Source organism: Electrona antarctica (assembly GCF_951216825.1).
Source record: "Electrona antarctica genome assembly, chromosome: 2".
In the NCBI taxonomy this organism is placed as follows: domain Eukaryota; kingdom Metazoa; phylum Chordata; class Actinopteri; order Myctophiformes; family Myctophidae; genus Electrona; species Electrona antarctica.
This window is the reverse complement of record NC_136807.1, coordinates 40,020,582-40,041,286: the sequence shown is the minus strand read 5'-3', so window position 1 is coordinate 40,041,286 and position 20,705 is coordinate 40,020,582. Positions and strand designations below refer to the sequence as shown.

General features: G+C 44.5%; 1 protein-coding gene across 3 annotated transcripts in view; it reads right to left on the bottom strand.

Moving 5' to 3' along the window:
• The window catches only part of arhgef25a (Rho guanine nucleotide exchange factor (GEF) 25a), a 105,615-nt gene that overhangs the window by 59,575 nt on the left and 25,335 nt on the right, over nucleotides 1-20,705 (bottom strand). The window contains exon 1 of one of the 3 annotated variants that reach the window (XM_079493526.1): nucleotides 14,172-14,806. The exons of the other annotated variants lie outside the window; for them this stretch is intronic. Within the exon in view, the coding sequence (XP_079349652.1) occupies nucleotides 14,172-14,280 (109 nt within the window). The 5' untranslated portion in view covers nucleotides 14,281-14,806. Of the gene's footprint in view, nucleotides 1-14,171; nucleotides 14,807-20,705 lie in introns of those variants that run through there. 3 annotated transcript variants of the gene reach the window in all.

Below are 20,705 nucleotides of genomic sequence, written 5' to 3'. Positions count from 1 at the left end.
GGAAAAATCGGTATTGGCAGATGCTCAAAATCAAATGATCGGAAACGGATCGGGAGCAAAAAAACGTGATCGGGACATCCCTATTATAGGGTGTATTAGCAAACTATACTGTAAATACAATTAGCATTATTTGATTATATGCTAGCAGAATAACAAATAAACTGCTGTGGCCCTTTTTTGGAAGATGTTCAAAGTGGAATCTTCCAGTGGAATGAGAAATGAGCAGTATGGGAGAGGTGACACTGGAGTCCATCACTGCCATGACCTTGTTCCTCCTCTGGTGGCCCGCGTCCAGATGAGCGGTATGGGAGAGGTGACACTGGAGTCCATCACTGCCATGACCTTGGTCCTCCTCTGGTGGCCCACGTCCAGATGCTGCTCTATGGGAGAGGTGACACTGGAGTCCATCACTGCCATGACCTTGTTCCTCCTCTGGTGGCCCACGTCCAGATGCTGCTCTGCATGTGCTCTGGACACACACCAGCCATTCAGAGAGAGCAGTGCGTGTTGCCTGCATGTCCGCTTACTATAAGCCACTTTGGGTTCGTTTTTCCTGTAAAGTTGCTTGTAAATATGCTTGCGTGTTGTGTTTTTTTGGGGGGGGAGAGTATTTGGGTTTCCTAATGTTGTTTCAGTGGTTCTCAAACATTTTCATGTCAAGGACATTTGTTTGCACAACCCCCCCCCCCCCCGTCTGGAAATACAAAGGGAATTTAAATACGTTCAGTGATTTTTCGATTTAAAAAAAAGAAGATCTATTGGGGTTTTTTGTCACGTGATCTAAAATGGACACGGAAGGGACTAAGGGAGTAACTATTAGCTAATAAATGTAATATACCTGTACAGCGTTAAATGTGTTAATCTGGAAAAAGGGCTTTGAGAGTCCCTGCATAATGGAATGGTCAATGACTGGGTTAGATGCAGACCACCTGGGCAAGCTAGTGAGGAGCAGGAGGGGGGGGGGTCTAGAACAGACAGACAGACATTTGGTTAATTATTTATCAGATGTGTAGAAAAGGGCATGAATTCTCATCAAAAGACATCGGTATCTAGACAAAAAACAGGAAGGAGAAAATGGCCCAATAAGCTGTGGCTTTGTGGGCGTGGCATTAAGGCCCCAATGGGTATTTCTTTTTACTATTTTATCGTGATCGTAGTACTAAGGCGTCACACACAAGCGAGGATCTGCTATACTTTTCTTTTTGCAATTTTTGAATTTGAATCCTGAAGAGTTTTTGGACACATGAGGTTTCCATCCACTCCGACAGAGAGCCTATAATCTTTGAGGGGCAGAACGAGGCCAGACTGAGGGAGCGACGACAGCCGAGGCCTCTGTGAAATGGTCTGTCTGTCATAGTGTGTATGATGATATAATCATAGCACTGGTCCACAGACCGATGGCCTGAAGTGCACGCACGCACGCACGCACGCACGCACGCACGCACGCACGCACGCACGCACGCACGCACGCATCAATGATACATTTAAACTAAAACTTTGTTAAGACTGAAATATTCGTCACACTGTGTGGCTGCATTGAGGCATTTGAATTGGACATAAAAGCATTTCTACGTTAGGGGGAGAAAAATCGAAACCTTACACTATATCTGATCGTCACTATTCAGTGAGGGGTCACTGAAAGAAACCTATGAGCTTCACTCAGGGGTAATCGCCATGCTGGCTCGTGGTGGACAATTTTGTAAAAAAAAAAGAAAAAGAAAATTGCGACGAGATGCTGTACACAATGAGCGGACAATAATATTACCACAAACAGAACTAGCCCTGAATGGCCATAACAGGTGCTATAAAGCATAACAGGTGCTATAAAAGAGTGTACAAATTGAACCAAATGGACCCGTAACTAAGGGTCCCCACCTCAGCGGTATGGGGGTCCTTGCAAATAAAACGTTTGAGAACCGCTATAGTGCCAGTGGACTCCTGATGTGCCACAGTGTCATAAATCAGTGTCGTACATATTCTGAACAAAGCCATGGAGACTTGACATTCAGAAAATAATGGTGTTAAAAAAAAAGGAAATCTAAAATTTCCCATGGACAGGGCCAAGCCTTTGCCACGGACACACTGTCTGTGTATTGATGACCCCTGGCTTCACTACTCACTGAGGGGTAACTGAAACCTGTATACGCTCTGCAGCTCAAAGCACAACAATGCACACTGCAGATGAAAGCCTGTTATGGTGAGAAGGTGTGCTGGTAGAGTGATCTCCTGACAGTTCTGCAGCTTCACATTCTCTCTCTCGCTCTATAACTCTGTTAACTATGTCTCTCTCTTTCTCTCCCCCCATTTCAACTACCCCCCCCCCCCCCCTTGCCCCCCCCCCCCCCCCCCCCCCCCCGCATTCCCATAGCAACTAAATCCAGAAGTGGAAAGAGTGAGAGGGACGACCACACAACAGATTAGCTGCCATGCTAGACGCTACAGTTATACACAAACATGGGCACACAAGCATGCATGCAAGCACGTGTGCGTGCAGTCGTGCACGCATGTAAAATATGCAGATTGGGGTTTAAAAAAAACCCACCCCCGACATTCCCAACCCCCATCCCGCCTTGAAAATTGGAAATACTCCAGTAAAGTAACTCAAAATTGTACAGTACTTACTACTTAGTTACTTTACACCACTGAAGTAAAGTAACCCTCAACGTTCTATGTTTGAAAGGCCACTGACGCATGTGTTTGCTCAGGTCACACACACACACACACACACACACACACACACACACACACACACACACACACACACACACACACCACACGTGGCCCTGTGGTTAAAGCGATGAGTTACGACTCTGTCGAGGATGAGCAAACGAGCTTCTCCCCTTCCACCTGTGCCTGTCACTCACCCACCCACCTGTCACCCCACGCAGCACTTCGCACCATGCACCCTGTTCGTTCACTCAGTTGACCCACAAGCTGCAGCCCTTCCCCCGCTGTAGAGTCTAAAAAGCCATAAAAGAAGACCATAAAAGTGACAGCTGACCCGGTGTTTATATGTATTTTATTTTCCGAGAATTCTTTCATGGTTTTGTCACCATTGCTTTCAGCTCTGGGTGGTGGGAGAGAGAGAGGGGAGGGGGGAGGGTTATTTTAACTACATGAAGCCTAGCAGAGTCCCTAGCATTCTGGGGGCAAACATTAGGCCAAAACAGCAAAATCTACACACTCACATTGTGAAGCGTTGCGACTTTGTAGATAGGCTATTTTCTGCAAAGATATAATGTGAAGAGGAGGGACCAAAGCAGGTTCTTTTAGTGCTTAATAGCCATCCTAAAGGATCCTAAAGGCCTTAATAGCCATCCTAAAGGCCATTTGCTAATGCGTCTAAAGCCGCCCACATCAAAGCGAGAAGTTGACGTTTTATTATTTTATTTTTTCATTATAATCATCATCTCTCTCTCTCTCTCTGCATTAATCTGCCTTGTCTTCACATCTCCTTCAATAACGTTCCGACTGCTCTTCCTATCAATCATCCCCTCTGCAGTGGGCGGCTGCACTTCCAGCCTCATGTTTATGCAATGCATTTAGTACACAAACATTTCCTCTCTCCGAGCTCCTGTGCCTCACGACACCTCTCCTTCCTTCGGCAAATGCGAAACAACACACCCAGTTTTATTCACGTTTTACACACAACTAACAACCTCTGACTGCTAACCGCCCTAGAGAGCCTGCGCTGCACATTTTCTTCTGAAGTCCAGGACACTCGCCTTGCCTCTCTTCTCGTGCTATAGGGGAACCTCGTATGTCCAGAAAGGTCTTATAGCTCCGTGACAGTTGTGGTCAATGCTGTTCCTTGCACGCATACACACGCGCGTGCGTATAGAATCTATAGATTACATCATATAGAATTTCAGATGTTATCAGTGGTGGAAAAAGTATGGTACTCAATTTTTTTTACCTACTTTGCCTGTATCAATACTACAATATAGAAATTCTCAACAAGTAGAAGTCTGGAATTCCATATGTACTTAAGTAAAAGTACAAAACTATTGGCTTCAAAATGTACTTAAAGTACCCAAAGTAAAAGTACTCATTGTGCAGAATGTCCCATTTCAGGTTTTCAAATGTATAAAAATCTTTTGAAAATAGCAGATCTACAAGCTCACAATGTGTCGCATCGAGACCCATTGTGAGCATGTAGATATGCTTACAAATGGCCAAAATGTATATAGGGCTGAAGTGTTTAATGCATGTTTTGTAAGAATAATCAAAATCTACAAAGTAACTTTATAGTTTCTAAAAATTTCAAATAATTGTAGTGGAGTCAAAGTACAATATTTGCCTCTGAGATCTAGTGGAGTAGAAGTAAGTAGAAGTATTGGAAATTGGAAATACTCAAGTAAAGGACTTACATCCAGTTAAGTAATAATACAGTTGTACTTATAGTTACTTTCCACCCCTGGATGTTATCGTGTCCAAGTGCTGTTTATTATTCCTGCGTCGTCATTACACAGCCATACATCCGTGCGAGCCAACACACGCCACGGCCCGTGTTTAACAGACTGGACGTATCGGGCCACGAGATCACCATCCGTCCATCTGATTTGAATACGCAATGCAGTCCCTGTTCTCTCGGTGGATGTGGAGAGGAGAGGAGAGGAGAGGAGAGGAGAGGAGAGGAGAGGAGAGGAGAGGAGAGGAGAGGAGAGGAGAGGAGAGGAGAGGAGAGGAGAGGGCTCTCAGTCAGCCCTGGACGACACATGGTGAATACATCATTCAGCACAATGCACTGCCGTCATGTATGAGGACGGCTTCAGTCATTCATTCACACTGAGTGGCGCCTGTTCTTTTGCGATGTCTGTAGCGGGTTGTGTGCTGGTCTGTGTAAGTTTGTGTGTGTGCGCGCGTGCGTGTGCAATGTCTGTGTGTAAAAATGCCTCCGTTTCAATCGCAACATTCTGCCTATGTGGTACACACACACACACACACACACACACACACACACACACACACACACACACACACACACACACACACACACACACACACACACACACACACACACACCGTGTCATCAGCACAGTGACATTTCTGCAAGAATCAAGATCAAGAAGGGTTTTATTCGTCACTTTATCACTGCAGGACAGTTCTGTTTTATCCCACGGTCAGCAACATTCTGCCTGTAAACTACACTGCACGCACGCACGCACGCACGCACGCACGCACGCACGCACGCGCACACACACACGCACACTCGGATGTGGTTACGTAGGGGCCGTGGGGTCAAACTGAAATTGGCACACACTTGTGTGAGACGATGGCATGCTGCTGTGTGTGTGTCATCATTCAGAGGACAATAAGGACGACTCACTGCTTGTCAAATAATTCACACAGAGAGCAGCAGCACACTGACCACACCATGCTTTACTCTGGTATCACACAGAGCAGCAGCACACTGACCACACCATGCTTTACTCTGGTATCACACAGAGCAGCAGCACACCACACCATGCTTTACTCTGGTATCACACAGAGCAGCAGCACACCACACCATGCTTTACTCTGGTATCACACAGAGCAGCAGCACACTGACCACACCATGCTTTACTCTGGTATCACACAGAGCAGCAGCACACCACACCATGCTTTACTCTGGTATCACACAGACAGCAGCAGCACACCACACCAGACCCACAGGAACGCACCCAACGTGCCGGCCCAATTCCGGCGAGCCGCCCTGCGTCCGAAGCGGTTGAGAAATGACAGAGTTACCGTGTGGGGGTCCCTCTACTATTGTACCCTCTACTGTACTGTCACTGTACTGTACTGGCACACCCGAAAACACCATATATACAGTTAATATGTGCGTGTGTTTGTGTGTGTGTTAGGTTGCGCACAGGTGGTGAAAAACAACCATGCTGTTTTCGTGCTCAGACGCCACCCACCCAGAGACACATATAGTCACTTAAGGAAGTGGTTGCACCACTTAAAAATATAAAATAAAGGCGAAAGCCACAAAAAAACATAAACAAAATAAAAAATAAATGCCATTTTTGAATTTGAATCCTGAAAAGTAACAGTTTTGGACATTGGAGACTTCCACCCCAACAGAGACGATATTTAGGTTCAGCAGCACACGTTCATATTGAAATGTAATGTATGTCTTGTAAAGTTACAAGTTGTAACATGTAGATTCACATTTACACAGAATAAGGTGCACGTCCTGAAATCTCTTTAATATCTTGTTTGTTTATCTCCACAGGAAGATGCTGTTATGAGGGAGCGACCTGTTGAAGGCAGCTGTGTGGTGTTGTGGGATTGGTGCTCGAGGGGTGCCTGGCTGTTAATCCTGTTAGCTGATCATTAGAACATGGGGAGCACCTTGGTTGCTATTGCACAGTGGTTGGTTGATTAGAACAGTGGTTCTCAAAGGGGGTCCCCAGCTAAACAGATAGTTAATGTAGCATCACAATATAATTTTAACCACTTTATCCAATTAGGCGTTGGCTATATATTCAACAAATAGCAGATATACAAGCTCCGAGCGCGTTACTGTGTGCCACGCTGCGAGCTCTGCTATTTTTGAAAAATGTTGAGTAATTTAGATATATTTTTTACATAAATCTTCTCTTCTGGGGGTCACTGGCACAGAACCTTTTCAGATTGGGGTCCTTCGCACGAAAATGTTTGCGAACCACTGTTGCATATAGAGCGGTTTAAGTGGTCCTCTCAGCATCCAGCGTGGATGTGCGTACTGCCCATACGCAGCGTACCTCACTCTCTGCTTGAACAGTGAGATAAGGCCCAGATAGCACATCCATCACATCACATGTCTCCGAGCGCACACACTTCATTACATTATGGCTGACGGAGACAGCCAGCCTGTGTAGGGCATACTGTATATAATGACGTTAAAAGGGAGGAAATGCTATATTTTTTCCGAACAGATAAAGAGGCCACGTGAGCAGCTGTGACATCGAGGCCATTGTATGTATGTGTGTGTGTGTGTGTGTGTGTGTGTGCGTGAGTGTGTGTGTTTCGGTCGTGCACCACGCATGCATGAGTGGTCGCCGTGACCCTCGCTTGTTGCCCGGGTCTGTGACGCTCTCGGTGTAAACGAGGAACAAGGAACAAACAGAGCACAGCGGCCACCATCTCATTTAGCCTTTCGTCAAACATAATTAGTCTACAAGCCCCACAGTCAACTTAACCCATTAGGACCTGAGGCCTGTTCTACAAAATGCCTTCAAAATCTGTAGTTCTCAAGCTATTTCGTGCCAAGGACACCACATTGATATATATATATATTTGGCCGCGGACCCCCCATCTGAAAAATGTGCCAGGGACTTTCAAAATTCAGGAGAGAATTCAAAGTTTTTCGAAAAAAGTAAAAAAAAGAAATAGCAAACTCGCAGCACAGCACAAAGTGACGTGCTGTGAGATATCTGCTATTTTTGAGAACCAGTTTCTAAACCACTGTTCCAAATCCTAAGTGTTTTCTAAAAAAAAACATAGCTACATAGATAAAAATGACACAGATGCTTTCCCGTTATTCATGGCATTAATGCAGTGCTTTTCAACCTTTTTCATATCAAGGCCCATTATTTATTTGGCCTTTGAGCCACGGACCACCATGTGATGAGATTTAGCCTCTCAGACCCAATACGTAGAATATGTTCTTATTGAATAAGATTTTGTCCACAATTCCATGCTGTACTGGTAGTGGTACCATTATAGGAGACATAAGAGGCAAACGTTGATCAAACTAACAATTCTTCTGCATTCTCTAATTGTGTAGACTTCTTGTAAGTTAATAAAGCAGATTTTTAACAATAATTTTACTCTTGAGAGCGTAAAATGAAACCAAATCCATTTGGTTTCATTTTACACAGTTAAAGATCTATAAGGGTCCATTTGGTTACCAACTTTGCTTCATTTAGCTGGGGACCACCTGGAACCCCTTCAAGGACCACTGGTTGAAAACGACTGCATTAATGGATCACTTGCATGCATTTCTAACCTTACAGTACGTTTATAATAAAGGTTCTCAATGATGCTCATTATTTAAGATGGTGTTTACCATTATTAGTATTTATTTACTTTTAGTTTATTTGCTCTGTGTCTCAGATGTGGACTGTGTGTGTGTGTGTGTGTGTGTGTGTGTGTGTGTGTGTGTGTGTGTGTGTGTGTGTGTGTGTGTGTGTGTGTGTGTGTGTGTGAACAGTTCAAAAGCATGCCTAGTAACGAGGACATCGTATGGGACTCCTGGCTAATGGAAACAGGCCTTTGTCTTCCTGGAAAGTGAGCATATATACACGCTGAAACAGAAGCCATTGTTCTGGCGTTGCAGGCAAACTCGGTATACCCACATGGTCACTAGTGTTTCTGGTGCAAACACCACAACAGAAGCAGCGGGAGGGAGAGGGAGGTTCACTCCAAGTCCCCGTAATAATAAGACTTAACATATAATCCTCACACTGGGAGGGCAACCTGGACAAGATGTACTGGAAAATTAACAGTGGTGGGGAAAAGTACTCAAATGGTTTACTTCATTAAAAGTATAGCAATACTGCAATATAGAAATACTCTGTTACAAGTAAAAGTGCGAAAAATGTACTTGAAGTAAAAGTACAAAAGTATTGACGTCAAAAGTAAAAGTACTCATTATGCAGAATGTCCTGTTTCAAGTTTTCAAATGTATCAAAATTTGAAAAATGGCCGAAATGTATATAGTAGGGCTGGAGTGGTTAATGTATGTTTTGTAATAATAATCAAAATCTACATATTAATTAACAAGTAACTAGGCTACAGTTTTCAAATAATTGTAGTGGTGTAAAAGTACAATATCTGCCTCTGAGATGTAGTGGAGTAAAAGTATTTAAAATGGAAATACTCCAGTAAAGTAAAGTAAAGAAAATACCTAAAAGTTTGACTTAAGTCCAGTAATTGTTTACTTGATTGCATGTACTTTCATTACATGTTACTTTCCAGTCACCACTGTCAGGAAAATGAATGACGACACGCGTCAACGGAAAACATTTGTCACGAGTTAAAAACTCTCCGATGAGAGAACACAGCGAGATAAGGGAAGAGACGTGGCCTAGAACAGTAGTCCTCAACCAGTGGTCTGGGGACCACCAGTGGTCCTTGAGGAGGTTCCAGGTGGTCCCCAGCTAAATGAAGGAAAGTTGGTAACAAAATGGACCCTTAAAGATAACACTTGAGAGTGTAAAATGAAACCCAATGGTTTCATGTTACGCTCTCAAGAGTAAAATTATTGTTTAACATCTGCATTACACAATTTTAAAATAATTGATTGATTTTGATTGCCTGTTATCTCTCCTCATGGTACCACATCAATACAGCATGGAATTGTGGAAAAGATCTTATCCAACGATAACAAAATATTCTTAGTTTTGGGTCTGAGAGGCAATATCTCATCAAATGGTGCTCCGTGGCTCAGATGTTGACTAAATAATGGGCTCTGGCATGAAAAGGGTTGAAACCCACTGGCCTAGAGGAAATAGAAGAGGTGGACGTGGTGGACACCGGTCTCCGATGGGTGCACTCTGCAGGGCCGGGCTACACTCCGCACGTCAATCTTTTTTTTTAACCCAAGTGCTCTATTTAGCCCTTCGCCTCGCCTTCAGAGGGGGGGAAAAAATAAAACAGTAATTAAGGACCTCCCCACGGTATGGACGAATTGTCGATGGCGCCACCTAGCTGCTTCCGTTCGGCCCCGCCCGCCATGCGGTTCCGTTCCATCCTCACCTCAGTGTAGCCCCCCACCCTCCACGTCACCATCCTCACCCCAGTGTAGCCCCCCACCCTCCACGTCACCATCCTCACCCCAGTGTAGCCCCCCACCCTCCACGTCAGAGTGAAATCAAGTAACACCCAGGAAGTTTCAGTGTAGGACAGAACAACATGTGTAGGAAGTCCCCGTATGGCCTGGGCAACCACACTAATAACCCCCTGTATGGTGGAGTCCCTCAGGGCTCTATAGCAGTGCTGTTTTCTGTGGGGAAAGCTTTCGCTGAAAATAGCCGCTCGACAAGCTCACAACGCGCAGGGGGGTAGGACAGAGCGGGCATGTAGCAGGCATTCAAAAAGACTGTAAGCTGAGCTGCTGAGGAGGACTAAATGAGTTGAGCAGGCCACCCTGCAGTACATAATGTGAATCATATAGGATTAATACTACTGAATATATCGTCGCTGCCGGGTGGAATCTAAAACTCCTATACTATCTGCTACTTTCGATGCTTTTGTGTGACACTGTAGCGTGATAGTAGGGCGTTAATTAACAAAAAAATAAGTACAAAGAGTTAAGAATACGGAGGTTTCTGCCCGACAGCAGGGATATTATGCGTCATTCAGATTTCCACTGAGTTCAAATAGCATGCAAGTGCAGAGATGGAAGCCTAGCAAAAAGGTACCCTGCACAGAGGATGGAGTTTTTTACGCAGCGTAACAGCTTCACATTAATGTTATTAATGTTGCAGTCTGGACGACTGTTTTCTTTTATAGCGCAGGCTTTTATCCAAGAGGCTGTAGACTCCTACAGCTCGGCTCGTAAAAATGGGATCAAGAGGCTTCCTGCTTCTAAGAGGCTAAAATACAAAACATCTGACGGTCATGTTTTTTTGTTACACATTAGAAACCTCACATTGGATCCAAAGCAAGCCCTTTTAGTACACTTAAATGTACTGTAGTTTACTGCAACGAGGGGAGACTACTGGGCTTTGGGCATTATGACTCTCATGTTTTTTTCCCCTTATTATCTTTCATGGCGGAGACCCATAATTCTAAAAAGAAAATCCCCCTACATTCTCTAAAGTGCGTTTAAACCTAGAATCGTCTGTGTTTGCTATGATAACATGATAACAGTGAAGGCGTGGGGTGCTGCTGCTGCTGCTGTTGCTGGCTATGGAAACCGAGACTCTCTCCATTACATAAGAGATTAAACTCGGAGGCATCTGAGGTATGTATCCAAAGAATGTTGGCCAATAATATGAAAGCCCAGCACCTCACGAAAGCCCCCCCCCCCCACCACCACCACCACCACCCGGACCCTCCCCACAAAGCTGAGGAGGCCACGGTGGTGGCTTGACCGTTGCAGATCCCCCTTTGATACTTACTGGCTTGTACAATGGAATGCAAACAGGCATGGAAACCTTATGTGTAAACCTGTACGCAGCCATTATATTAGACACCCCTGTTGTTTTAGCTTTCACCTCCTCCAGCCAATATGATGGAGGGTAATGTACAGTGTGTGTGCATTGGAGGAAAGAGAGGGAAAAGGGGGGAGGAAAAAAATGCTCAAATATTTTACTTAAGTATCAATACTGCAATATAGAAATACTCTGTCACAAGTAAAAGCCCGGAATTCAAAATTTACTTGAGTAAAAGTATTGGCATCAAAATGTACTTAAAGTACTAAAAGTAGAAAGTACTCATTATGCATATATGTCCCATTTCAAATTCTCAAATGTATACAAATCTTTTGAAAATAGCAGATCTGCTATTTTCAAATGGCTTTCCTCCACTGAAAAGAAGAAAAGAGCATGAACACTTTGAAATCTATACATCAGTGATTTGAAAACAGATGATTCTACAAGCTCGAGCCTTGAGGTACTTTTTATTCCAAGAGAGCTTCGGAATACGAGACTTTAATGAGTATTTCTACACTGCAGTATTGCTACTTTTACTGAAAAGTAAAAGTAGTCATAAAATGAATCTTCTCTCAGGATTTTCAGGATTCAAGTTTGAGCAAGCTCGAAAACGAGGCGCAAAGCGACGCATTTTGAGCTTGTTCTGCTACTTTTGATGCTAATGTGTGACCCTGTAGTGTGATCATCTTTTATTTTATTTCCTGCCGGCATGTTTTCGGGCACCTTACCGTAGATTGCCAGGCAAAAACTACAAAATGACTACAACTCGCTGCTCCGTCGTTGGCCATTTTGAAACCGGAAGTAAGAGCGCATCCTGTCTGTCGCTCAATCGGGTCCCCAACTAGCATGCGAGACATAACATGCTAACCAGAGTGAGATATACTCCGCTGAAGATCGCGACTATTATGGGACACTATAAAATGGTAAATGGTGCATTTATATAGCGCCTTTATCCAAGGCACTTTACATAGATTGTGCATTACATTCACCCATTCACACACTAATTCATACACCGATTGCGGCGGAAGCCATGCAAGGTACCAACCAGCACATCGGGAGCAATTTGGGGTTCAGTGTCTTGCCCAAGGACACTTCGACATGTAGACAGGAGGAGCCGGGATTCGAACCGCCGACCCATGGATCATTGGACGACCTGCTCTACCTCTTGAGCCACACTATGGAGATCCGATGACCGTCTTTTCGACTGTTTTTGTTTTCTCTCGTTCGTTTCAAGATGCAAGACGGGCTTGGCAGGTACAGTAAGAGATAACCTTTTGAACCCGTCAGAAGACGGGTGTGGCAGGAATTAATTTACCCCTACCCCCTAAATATAGGAGATAAGGCAGACAGCAACAAAATGCGTGATGCTAGTTTTCAAAATGTAGAGCCACCCGCTGCTTTTACTCAACCACACCGGTCTAATGGACCAGCGCTCTTCCTGTTGCACTTCATTATTAGCAAACAACAGAGGAGAGACAGAGAGAGGGGGGAGGGGGTGGGGGAGACCGCAGGGGGATTACTGCTGTTTTGTTCGGCTGCCTGAGTTTGGGACAGAGGAATGTTTGATCCATCCACGTGCTGCATACATACATACATACATACATACATACATACATACATACATACATACATACATACATACATACATACATACATACATACATACATACATACATACATACATACATACATACATACATACATACATACATACATACATACATACATACATACATACATACATACATACATACATACATACATACATACATACATACATACATACATACATACATCGTAGCTGTCGGGCAGAAAGAGACCTCATATTTCAACTGTCGTCTTTTCATCACTTTACGCCCTCAATACTACTTTGTCGTTGTCGCGCTAAAGTAGTCAAGCTTTCAGAGGTTTCTATACCCATAACGGTATAGCTACTGTACCTGACTGACATCAGACTCATCCTGACAGATACTATGCCCTCTCTTTAAAATCCAAAACACACACTTTCTCTCTCTCTCTCTCTCTCTCTCTCTCTCTCTCTCCATCCATCTCCCGACTCTTTGGTCTCTCTGCCTTTCTGTTTCATTCCTTCTGTCCATCTCCTTCTTCTCTCCATATTTTCTGAGACAAGAATGTGTGACGGCTATCTTCCAGCTCCAGTATATATATAGCTCCAGAAATCTGTAGGAAGAGTATACTCTGTGTGCGCGTGTGTGTGTGCACGAGTGTGTGTGTGTGTGTGTGTGTGTGTGTGTGTGTGTGTGTGTGTGTGACACACACACACACACACACATCTGTTGCTTCAGCTGGAGGCGAGCAGAGAGAGCACAGAGGAGAGGAGCGCGGCTCGGCACACTTAAACCATTAACACAGGACGCAGGCCGGCAGGAACACAGGCAGGGAGACAGATCAGACTGCATGGGGGTGGCTGGACTGGACACACATCTGAGCACAATGTGGAGAGAGGAATAATATGTCCTCGCTGCATGTCGGGGCAGAAACCTCCTGTCTCCGTATTTTAACTTGTTGTGTTTGTTCGTAAATTTAAACTTGATCGTACTATACGGCGTCACGCGAAAAGCATCAAAAGTAGCCGTTCTGCAAAGCTCGACGCGAAGCTTGTGGATCTGCTACTTTTTGCTGTTTTATTTTTATTTGATAAGTGCCGGTAACAGTATTTTGGACACATGAGGTTTCCACCCGACACAAACACTCATATGGAACAGACAGGCAGAGGAACCGAAGAGAGGAGATTCAGATAGAACTGGACTTATTGCCTCAGAGCTCAGCATTACACACACACACACACGCACGCACGCACGCACACACGCACGCACGCACACACACACATACACACACACACACACACACACACACACACACGTATGCACACATGCATGCACTCACATCATCTGCCTATATACCTGCACAAAGTGAAACTGCTGAAGTCTGTGTGTGTATGTGTGTATGTGGTGTGCGCACGCACGTGTGTGTGTGGTGTGCGCACGCACGTGTGTGTGTGTGTGTGCGCTGGACACTGACCTCTGACTCGAGCATAGCAGCAGCCACACTTGACCAGGACTTTACGAAACAAGTGTTGGCAGCCACAGCCCCTTTGAGGAAGATGATGATGGTGGTGCCCCCCCTTCATGTTGTACCCCCGTGGATGGCTGGACCACAAGCAGGGGTGGGCATGGCCCAACACACACACGCACACACACTCTCTCTCTCTTACTCACATGCACAACACACAAGCAGACAGTTAGGACGAGGGGGTTGCGGGGGGTAGGGTGAAGAGGGGGCTAGTTGGGGGCCTGTGCGATCCTTCAGCCAGATTATAATCCCATATAGAGGTGTCAGATGAAGCTCCACAGCGGGCGAGACAGACTCAGAAAGAGAGGGAGTTGTAAGAGTTTAAAAAGTCCACGCTCCAGATCCGACTTCACAAACAACAGGAGCGGTCCGCTCTAGAGGAAGGTTTTCATGTGATACTTGGTAAAAAAAAACAAATGACTAATTAAAACGCTGAGGAAAGACTCCAGCACACTCGCCATGAGATGAATCTTCTCCTCCTCTCTCCTCTCATTCCATATCGCCGTTCGTTCAGTCCTCTCTTCTTCTTTCTTTTTTTTTTGCCACCCCCCCTCCCGTTTTCCTTTCTCAGTTGCTGAGCTACTCGCCTCTGTGAACTGCCCGGTCAAATGACAGACTGGGAGAGTGCCTCAGAGAGAGAGAGAGAGAGAGAGCATGAGGGGGAGAGTGAGGGGAGGAGTCAGCAAGCAGCAGCTCTGGTTGCTGCACGGCTATTCCAGGATAAGGTTCCCACTCCCCTTATTTTCCCTCTTCCTGTCTCTTCCGTTTCTTCTATGCTGCTCCTCTCGGCTATTCTCCCTCCTCTCTTCCTCCTCGCTGTTCCCCATCCTCCCTCGCTCTCTCTCTCTCTCTCTCTCTCTCTCTCATCCTCTTTTCTCCATGGTTGACTCTCACTTTGGCATGGATTCATTCTTATGAAGGGACTGTCTTGCAGTAGTGGAAAGTAACTAAGTACATTTACTTAAGTACGATTGTATTTGTACTTTACTTGAATATTTCCAATTTCCAATACTTTTACTTCTACTCCACTACATCTCAGTGGTAAATATTGCACCTTTACTCCACTGCAATTATTTGAAAACTTTAGTTACTAGTTACTTTAATTGCTTTAGTTGCTTTAATACCAATACTTTTGTACTTTTACTCAAGTACATTTTTATTTCAGGACTTTTACTTGTAACAGACTATTTCTACATTGCAGTATTGATACTTTTACTTAAGTAAGTATTTGAGTTATTTTGTCCACCTTGCCTTCTGAACCGGCATGCTCCAAACTGGTCTGGGAAGCTGTTATAAATAATAATAATAACACCTAGCCAGACCTGTGACACCGTAATAATTATTAAGTCTGACAGTGTGGAAATGTAACCAGATAAAGGTCCATTTGGTTACAAGTTGATAAATGAACGTCCAGGATTTTACTGTGCTATTTTGCCAACGGTATTATTTGATCCGTTTTGCCGTGTTATAAAAAATGCCTTATAATCACATTGTAAAGGTCCTTATAAATGCGTTATAAAACAAACCTGGCCTTAATAACGTCTGTCGGATTGGAAACCTCATTATGTCAAAAACTGTTTTCAGGATTCAAATTCAAAAGCATCAAAGCAGCAGATCTACAAGCTCACATAAATTAAAATAAATTACACCCGTGTGAAGTGAGGGGAGCTCTTATCATCATCATGATGTAAAATAGACACTATGACGTAAAATTCTCCATTCATTGTCATCGGGAATTTAATGTTTGTGTAGAACAAAGTTTGCGGACACGCACCAAAAGCTGGATACAGGAGGGGATAGCACCCCTCAAAATATGGAGATAAATGCCTGACAGCAACTATATCCAGTCTTACCTAAAGCACTTTATAACTCGGTTTGGACCTAAATCAAGTTTAATTAATTATTAGTATTGACAGAGGAAGGGGCATTTTAGGAGGCGGAAGGTGTTTTTTATGTTTGAGGCGATTCAACTTTCTGTGGGCTTTCCTTCCACATTGACTCGACTGTTTGGTTTATGATACTGTAGATACTGCTGTAAGCCCGCAAGGAGAGACACAGCACTCCTTTTTCCGTGCCACTGCGGGGGCTCAAATTTCACAATGCTGGCATTCCTCTGGTGTGTGTGTACATGTGCGTGTGTGCGTGCTTATGTATACGTGCGTGTGTGTGTGTGCGTGCGTGCGTGCGTGCGCGCACGCGCGTGCAATACCAGTCATTTAGCCTGACAGTTTAACATAAATATTAGGGGAGTCAAAGCAAAGGCTCAGTTAAATCGGTTATAAATCTAACGGGAACACTCAAGGAACCAATATATCTGACTGGGAGTCATTTATCACTGCTGCTTCTAAACTGTTTCCCTTATGAAATATGGTGCGATAACGCAGCCTTAAAAAGAAGATGTGTGTTTGCAGACGTGTACTCGTGCGCGTGCGGGTGTGTGTGTGGGTGTGTGACTGTGTATGATTGAGTGAGTGTGTGGATAAACAAGACTGTATCTGGCAGTAGTCATGACTGTGTTACATCTGAATGATGGGGTGTCAAATGTTAATAGGCCACTGGTACAACAGACACTCTCTACTGTCCACACATGCACACACACACATTCCTATATTCATAGTCTACAGCAGAGGTTCCCAACCACTGGTACGTGTACCGGTGCTGGTACGCGGGACATGTCCCACTGGTACAAGAGAAGGGAATGCCAAGTTTTCCCGACCGTGAATCTATAACCGTGCGTCACAAGGATTTTCGGCGGTGAAACGTTGACTCAGTCGAATGAAGATACCAAGGATTCATCAGCGGCGCGCCGCTGACTGTGGTTAATAAACAGATTTGAGTCTGTGTTACTTCCGTGTGACATCACTGTGGAATCCTTGGTATCATTTAGGTCAATGACAATGATATTACATTATCTTGTGATATAATAATATAGCAGCAGGAAGGCTACTTGAGGCCAGTCAACTGTCTTCCGTGTTTTGGTACGATGATGCGCGACTGTGACGCACCCCAGCCCCCGACCCCCCCACCCCTCCCCCTACCATGCCGGTCTGCGAACATTTTATGAACTGTCAGCCGATCCGTGGTAATAGAAAGTTTGGGAACCCCTGGCCTACTGGTTCAAGTGGGGTACATGGACCCTCAGGGTTACTTGAGGGGGTTCTAAATGGATAACGGGTCCATTTAGTTCCATTTGCACACCCTCAGATATATGGCGGTCCTTGAAATTTGAAAAGGTACTAGAACCAGATGTGTTAAAATTGCATAGCAGACGTGAAGTCCACATACAGTAGCAGCTCTGACAGTGGGATGAAACCGCTTCCGGAAACTATCCCAAATATGGTTCCTCCAATTCCGGATCCCTACCGTACTGGTGAGTCAAACAGAGCTGTAGTTGAATACTATAACTGAACCATATTTAGACTTGCCTTTTACATGTGGGCACATGAAACTCATCCAACCACAAATGATGACTCGTTAAGCTTCCTTACATATGAAATCATACAGTGTGTGTGAGAGAGTGTAAATCAGTAAATCATCAACAAATCCACCTGGAACACAGTAAACCAGCCAAACTACACAGCACAAAGAGAGAGAGAGAGAGAGAGAGAGAGAGAGAAACTCTCAAATGAGTTGAATGAATGTAGTCTCACGTAGCCAGACAACTATTCCACAATCTCCGAATGCTATATAGAGTCTGGAACTATACATCCCGAAATCCGAGTAAGGAATTCGTTCACGAAAAGTCGAAACTATATTTTAAAATATCTTTAGAGTTTATTTTTTCATTTCCATTTCTGCAACAAGCAACAAGCTATATATGCTTAGATAATTTAGATTTACATTAGGATAAATTTGCGCGACTGTAAAGACAAAACGGAAGTGGGGAGGACGCTCCACTTCTGCTTTATATTTTACTCATGATAGAACTTCCGTTGCTCCAGACTGTATGATGGAAGCATTTGGAAATTGCGAGAGGCAACAGTCTGGCAACAGCTGGCTGAGTGTGACTCAGAGAGGTAAGTGTGCGAGCTCATGGCATCACACAGGGCCTGTCCCAGTGTCTCACCCTCAACACCTCCTGACAGTAAACACACACAGTGTCATGGTGTCACACCTGCCCGGGGTCCTCCTCACCGCAGCCACTGTGGGGAAACCAGAGAGTCTCCTGCAGTACCAGCAGGCACATGTGCACCCGCGCGTGCACGTCCACAGGCACGCAGCCATCGCACGCACACACACAGGGATCATCGCCATGTTGGCTTGTGGTGGACATTTTGGTCAAAATTCCATTTTTGCCACAAATGAGCGGACAATAATGTTACCAGACTCATATAAAGTGCTAGCCCTAAATGACCATAACAGCTCTGTAACTCTGAGAGTGTGGGTGCTTGAAAATAAAACATTTGAGTTGAACTCATAATGTGCCATACATAGTGTTGTCATGAATCAGAAATTGGGTCTTATGATCAAAATAAGAACATTATAATGGTGTGTAAGATGGTGTAAAAGAAAATCTAAAATTTGTCACGGACGAGGTCAAGTCTTTGTCATAGACACATTTGTCATGTGATGACCCGCACGCATGCGCACGTGCACACGCGCACACACACACACACACACACACACACACACACACACACACACACACACACACACACACACACACACACACACACACACACGTGAGGACATCAAAGCTTTAGGATGGCAATTTTTTTCCCCCAAAGTGTTGAACGGTATACGTGACAACAACTGCTCAACACCAACTGTTGAGCAGTTGGCAGTCTGATTGCTGTCCGTCTGTCACTCAGTCTGTCTCCTCTACACGGTGTGGACAGTGACAGGGTGGAGGCACCCGGCTGTCAGGATGTTCCTGCTGCTCTCTGAGCAAACACAGGAACGTTGCTAGCTGAACAAACCCTACTGTACGAGTGTGCGTACACACACGCACGCACGCACGCACGCGCACGCGCACGCGCACGCACACACACACACACACACACACACACACACACTCACACACACACACACACACACACACACACACACACACACACACACACACACACACACACACACACACACACACACACACACACACACACACACACACACACACACACACACACACACAGGTTTGTAGTGTCAGTCTTTACATTTTTAACCGTAAGCCTAAAGCCAAAAAATAGCAGATCTACAAGCGCACAAGCCCAACCGTGATAGATCGGTGCATGACAGAAGATTCAGTTTGGGGTCAGTAGACATTAAAAGTCTACTACACTCACCCCAACCTTTTTCTAATTGTAAACATATCTTTTTCTTTTGACCATAAAACAACAATTTCCCCTGTGAGGATCTGTCTTTCTCTTTTTGATCACTACTTCTACTGCTTCTCTCTCACACGTGCACGCACATGAGTGTGTGCTCACACGCACGCGCACACGCACACACACACACACACACACACACACACACACACACACACACACACACAATCACTCATTCTGCACACAAGTATTGCCACACAAGACTTGCTTAACCACAAACAATAACAAATAAACATTCTGTACAGAGAGTGATAGAGAATTATCTCTCCCGTTCTCCTCTCTGTCTCCCCCCCGCCCCTGCCTCCATCTCCCTTCCTTCCTGGTGTATAATGGATGCTGTAAGTGAGTGTGATTGAAGGGTAAACCTCCAGGGGAAGAATTGAGCAGCGCTGTCATCATGCTGCTGATGCAGCTGCAGTGTCATGTTGGCCCAGGCACAGGAACAGCAACACTCAGGAGTGGATTTGATGGCAGAATTATGGAGGTGGGAAAGAAACCAGTTGAAATATACACAGAACAGATCTCACAGGAAGAAACCAGTTGTAATATACACAGAACAGATCTCACAGAAAGAAACCAGTTGAAATATACACAGAACAGATCTCACAGAAAGAAACCAGTTGTAATATACACAGAACAGATCTCACAGGAAGAAACCAGTTGTAATATACACAGAACAGATCTCACAGGAAGAAACCAGTTGTAATATACACAGAACAGATCTCACAGGAATAAACCAGTTGAAATATACACAGAACAGATCTCACAGGAATAAACCAGTTGTAATATACACAGAACAGATCTCACAGAAACCAGTTGTAATATACACAGAACAGATCTCACAGAAAGAAACCAGTTGTAATATACACAGAACAGGTCTCACAGAAAGAAATCAGTTGAAATATACACAGAACAGGTCTCACAGAAAGAAACCAGTTGTAATATACACAGAACAGATCTCACAGAAAGAAACCAGTTGCAATATACACAGAACATATCTCACAGAAAGAAACCAGTTGTAATATACACAGAACAGATCTCACAGAAAGAAACCAGTTGTAATATACACAGAACAGATCTCACAGAAAGAAACCAGTTGTAATATACACAGAACAGATCTCACAGAAAGAAACCAGTTGTAATATACACAGAACAG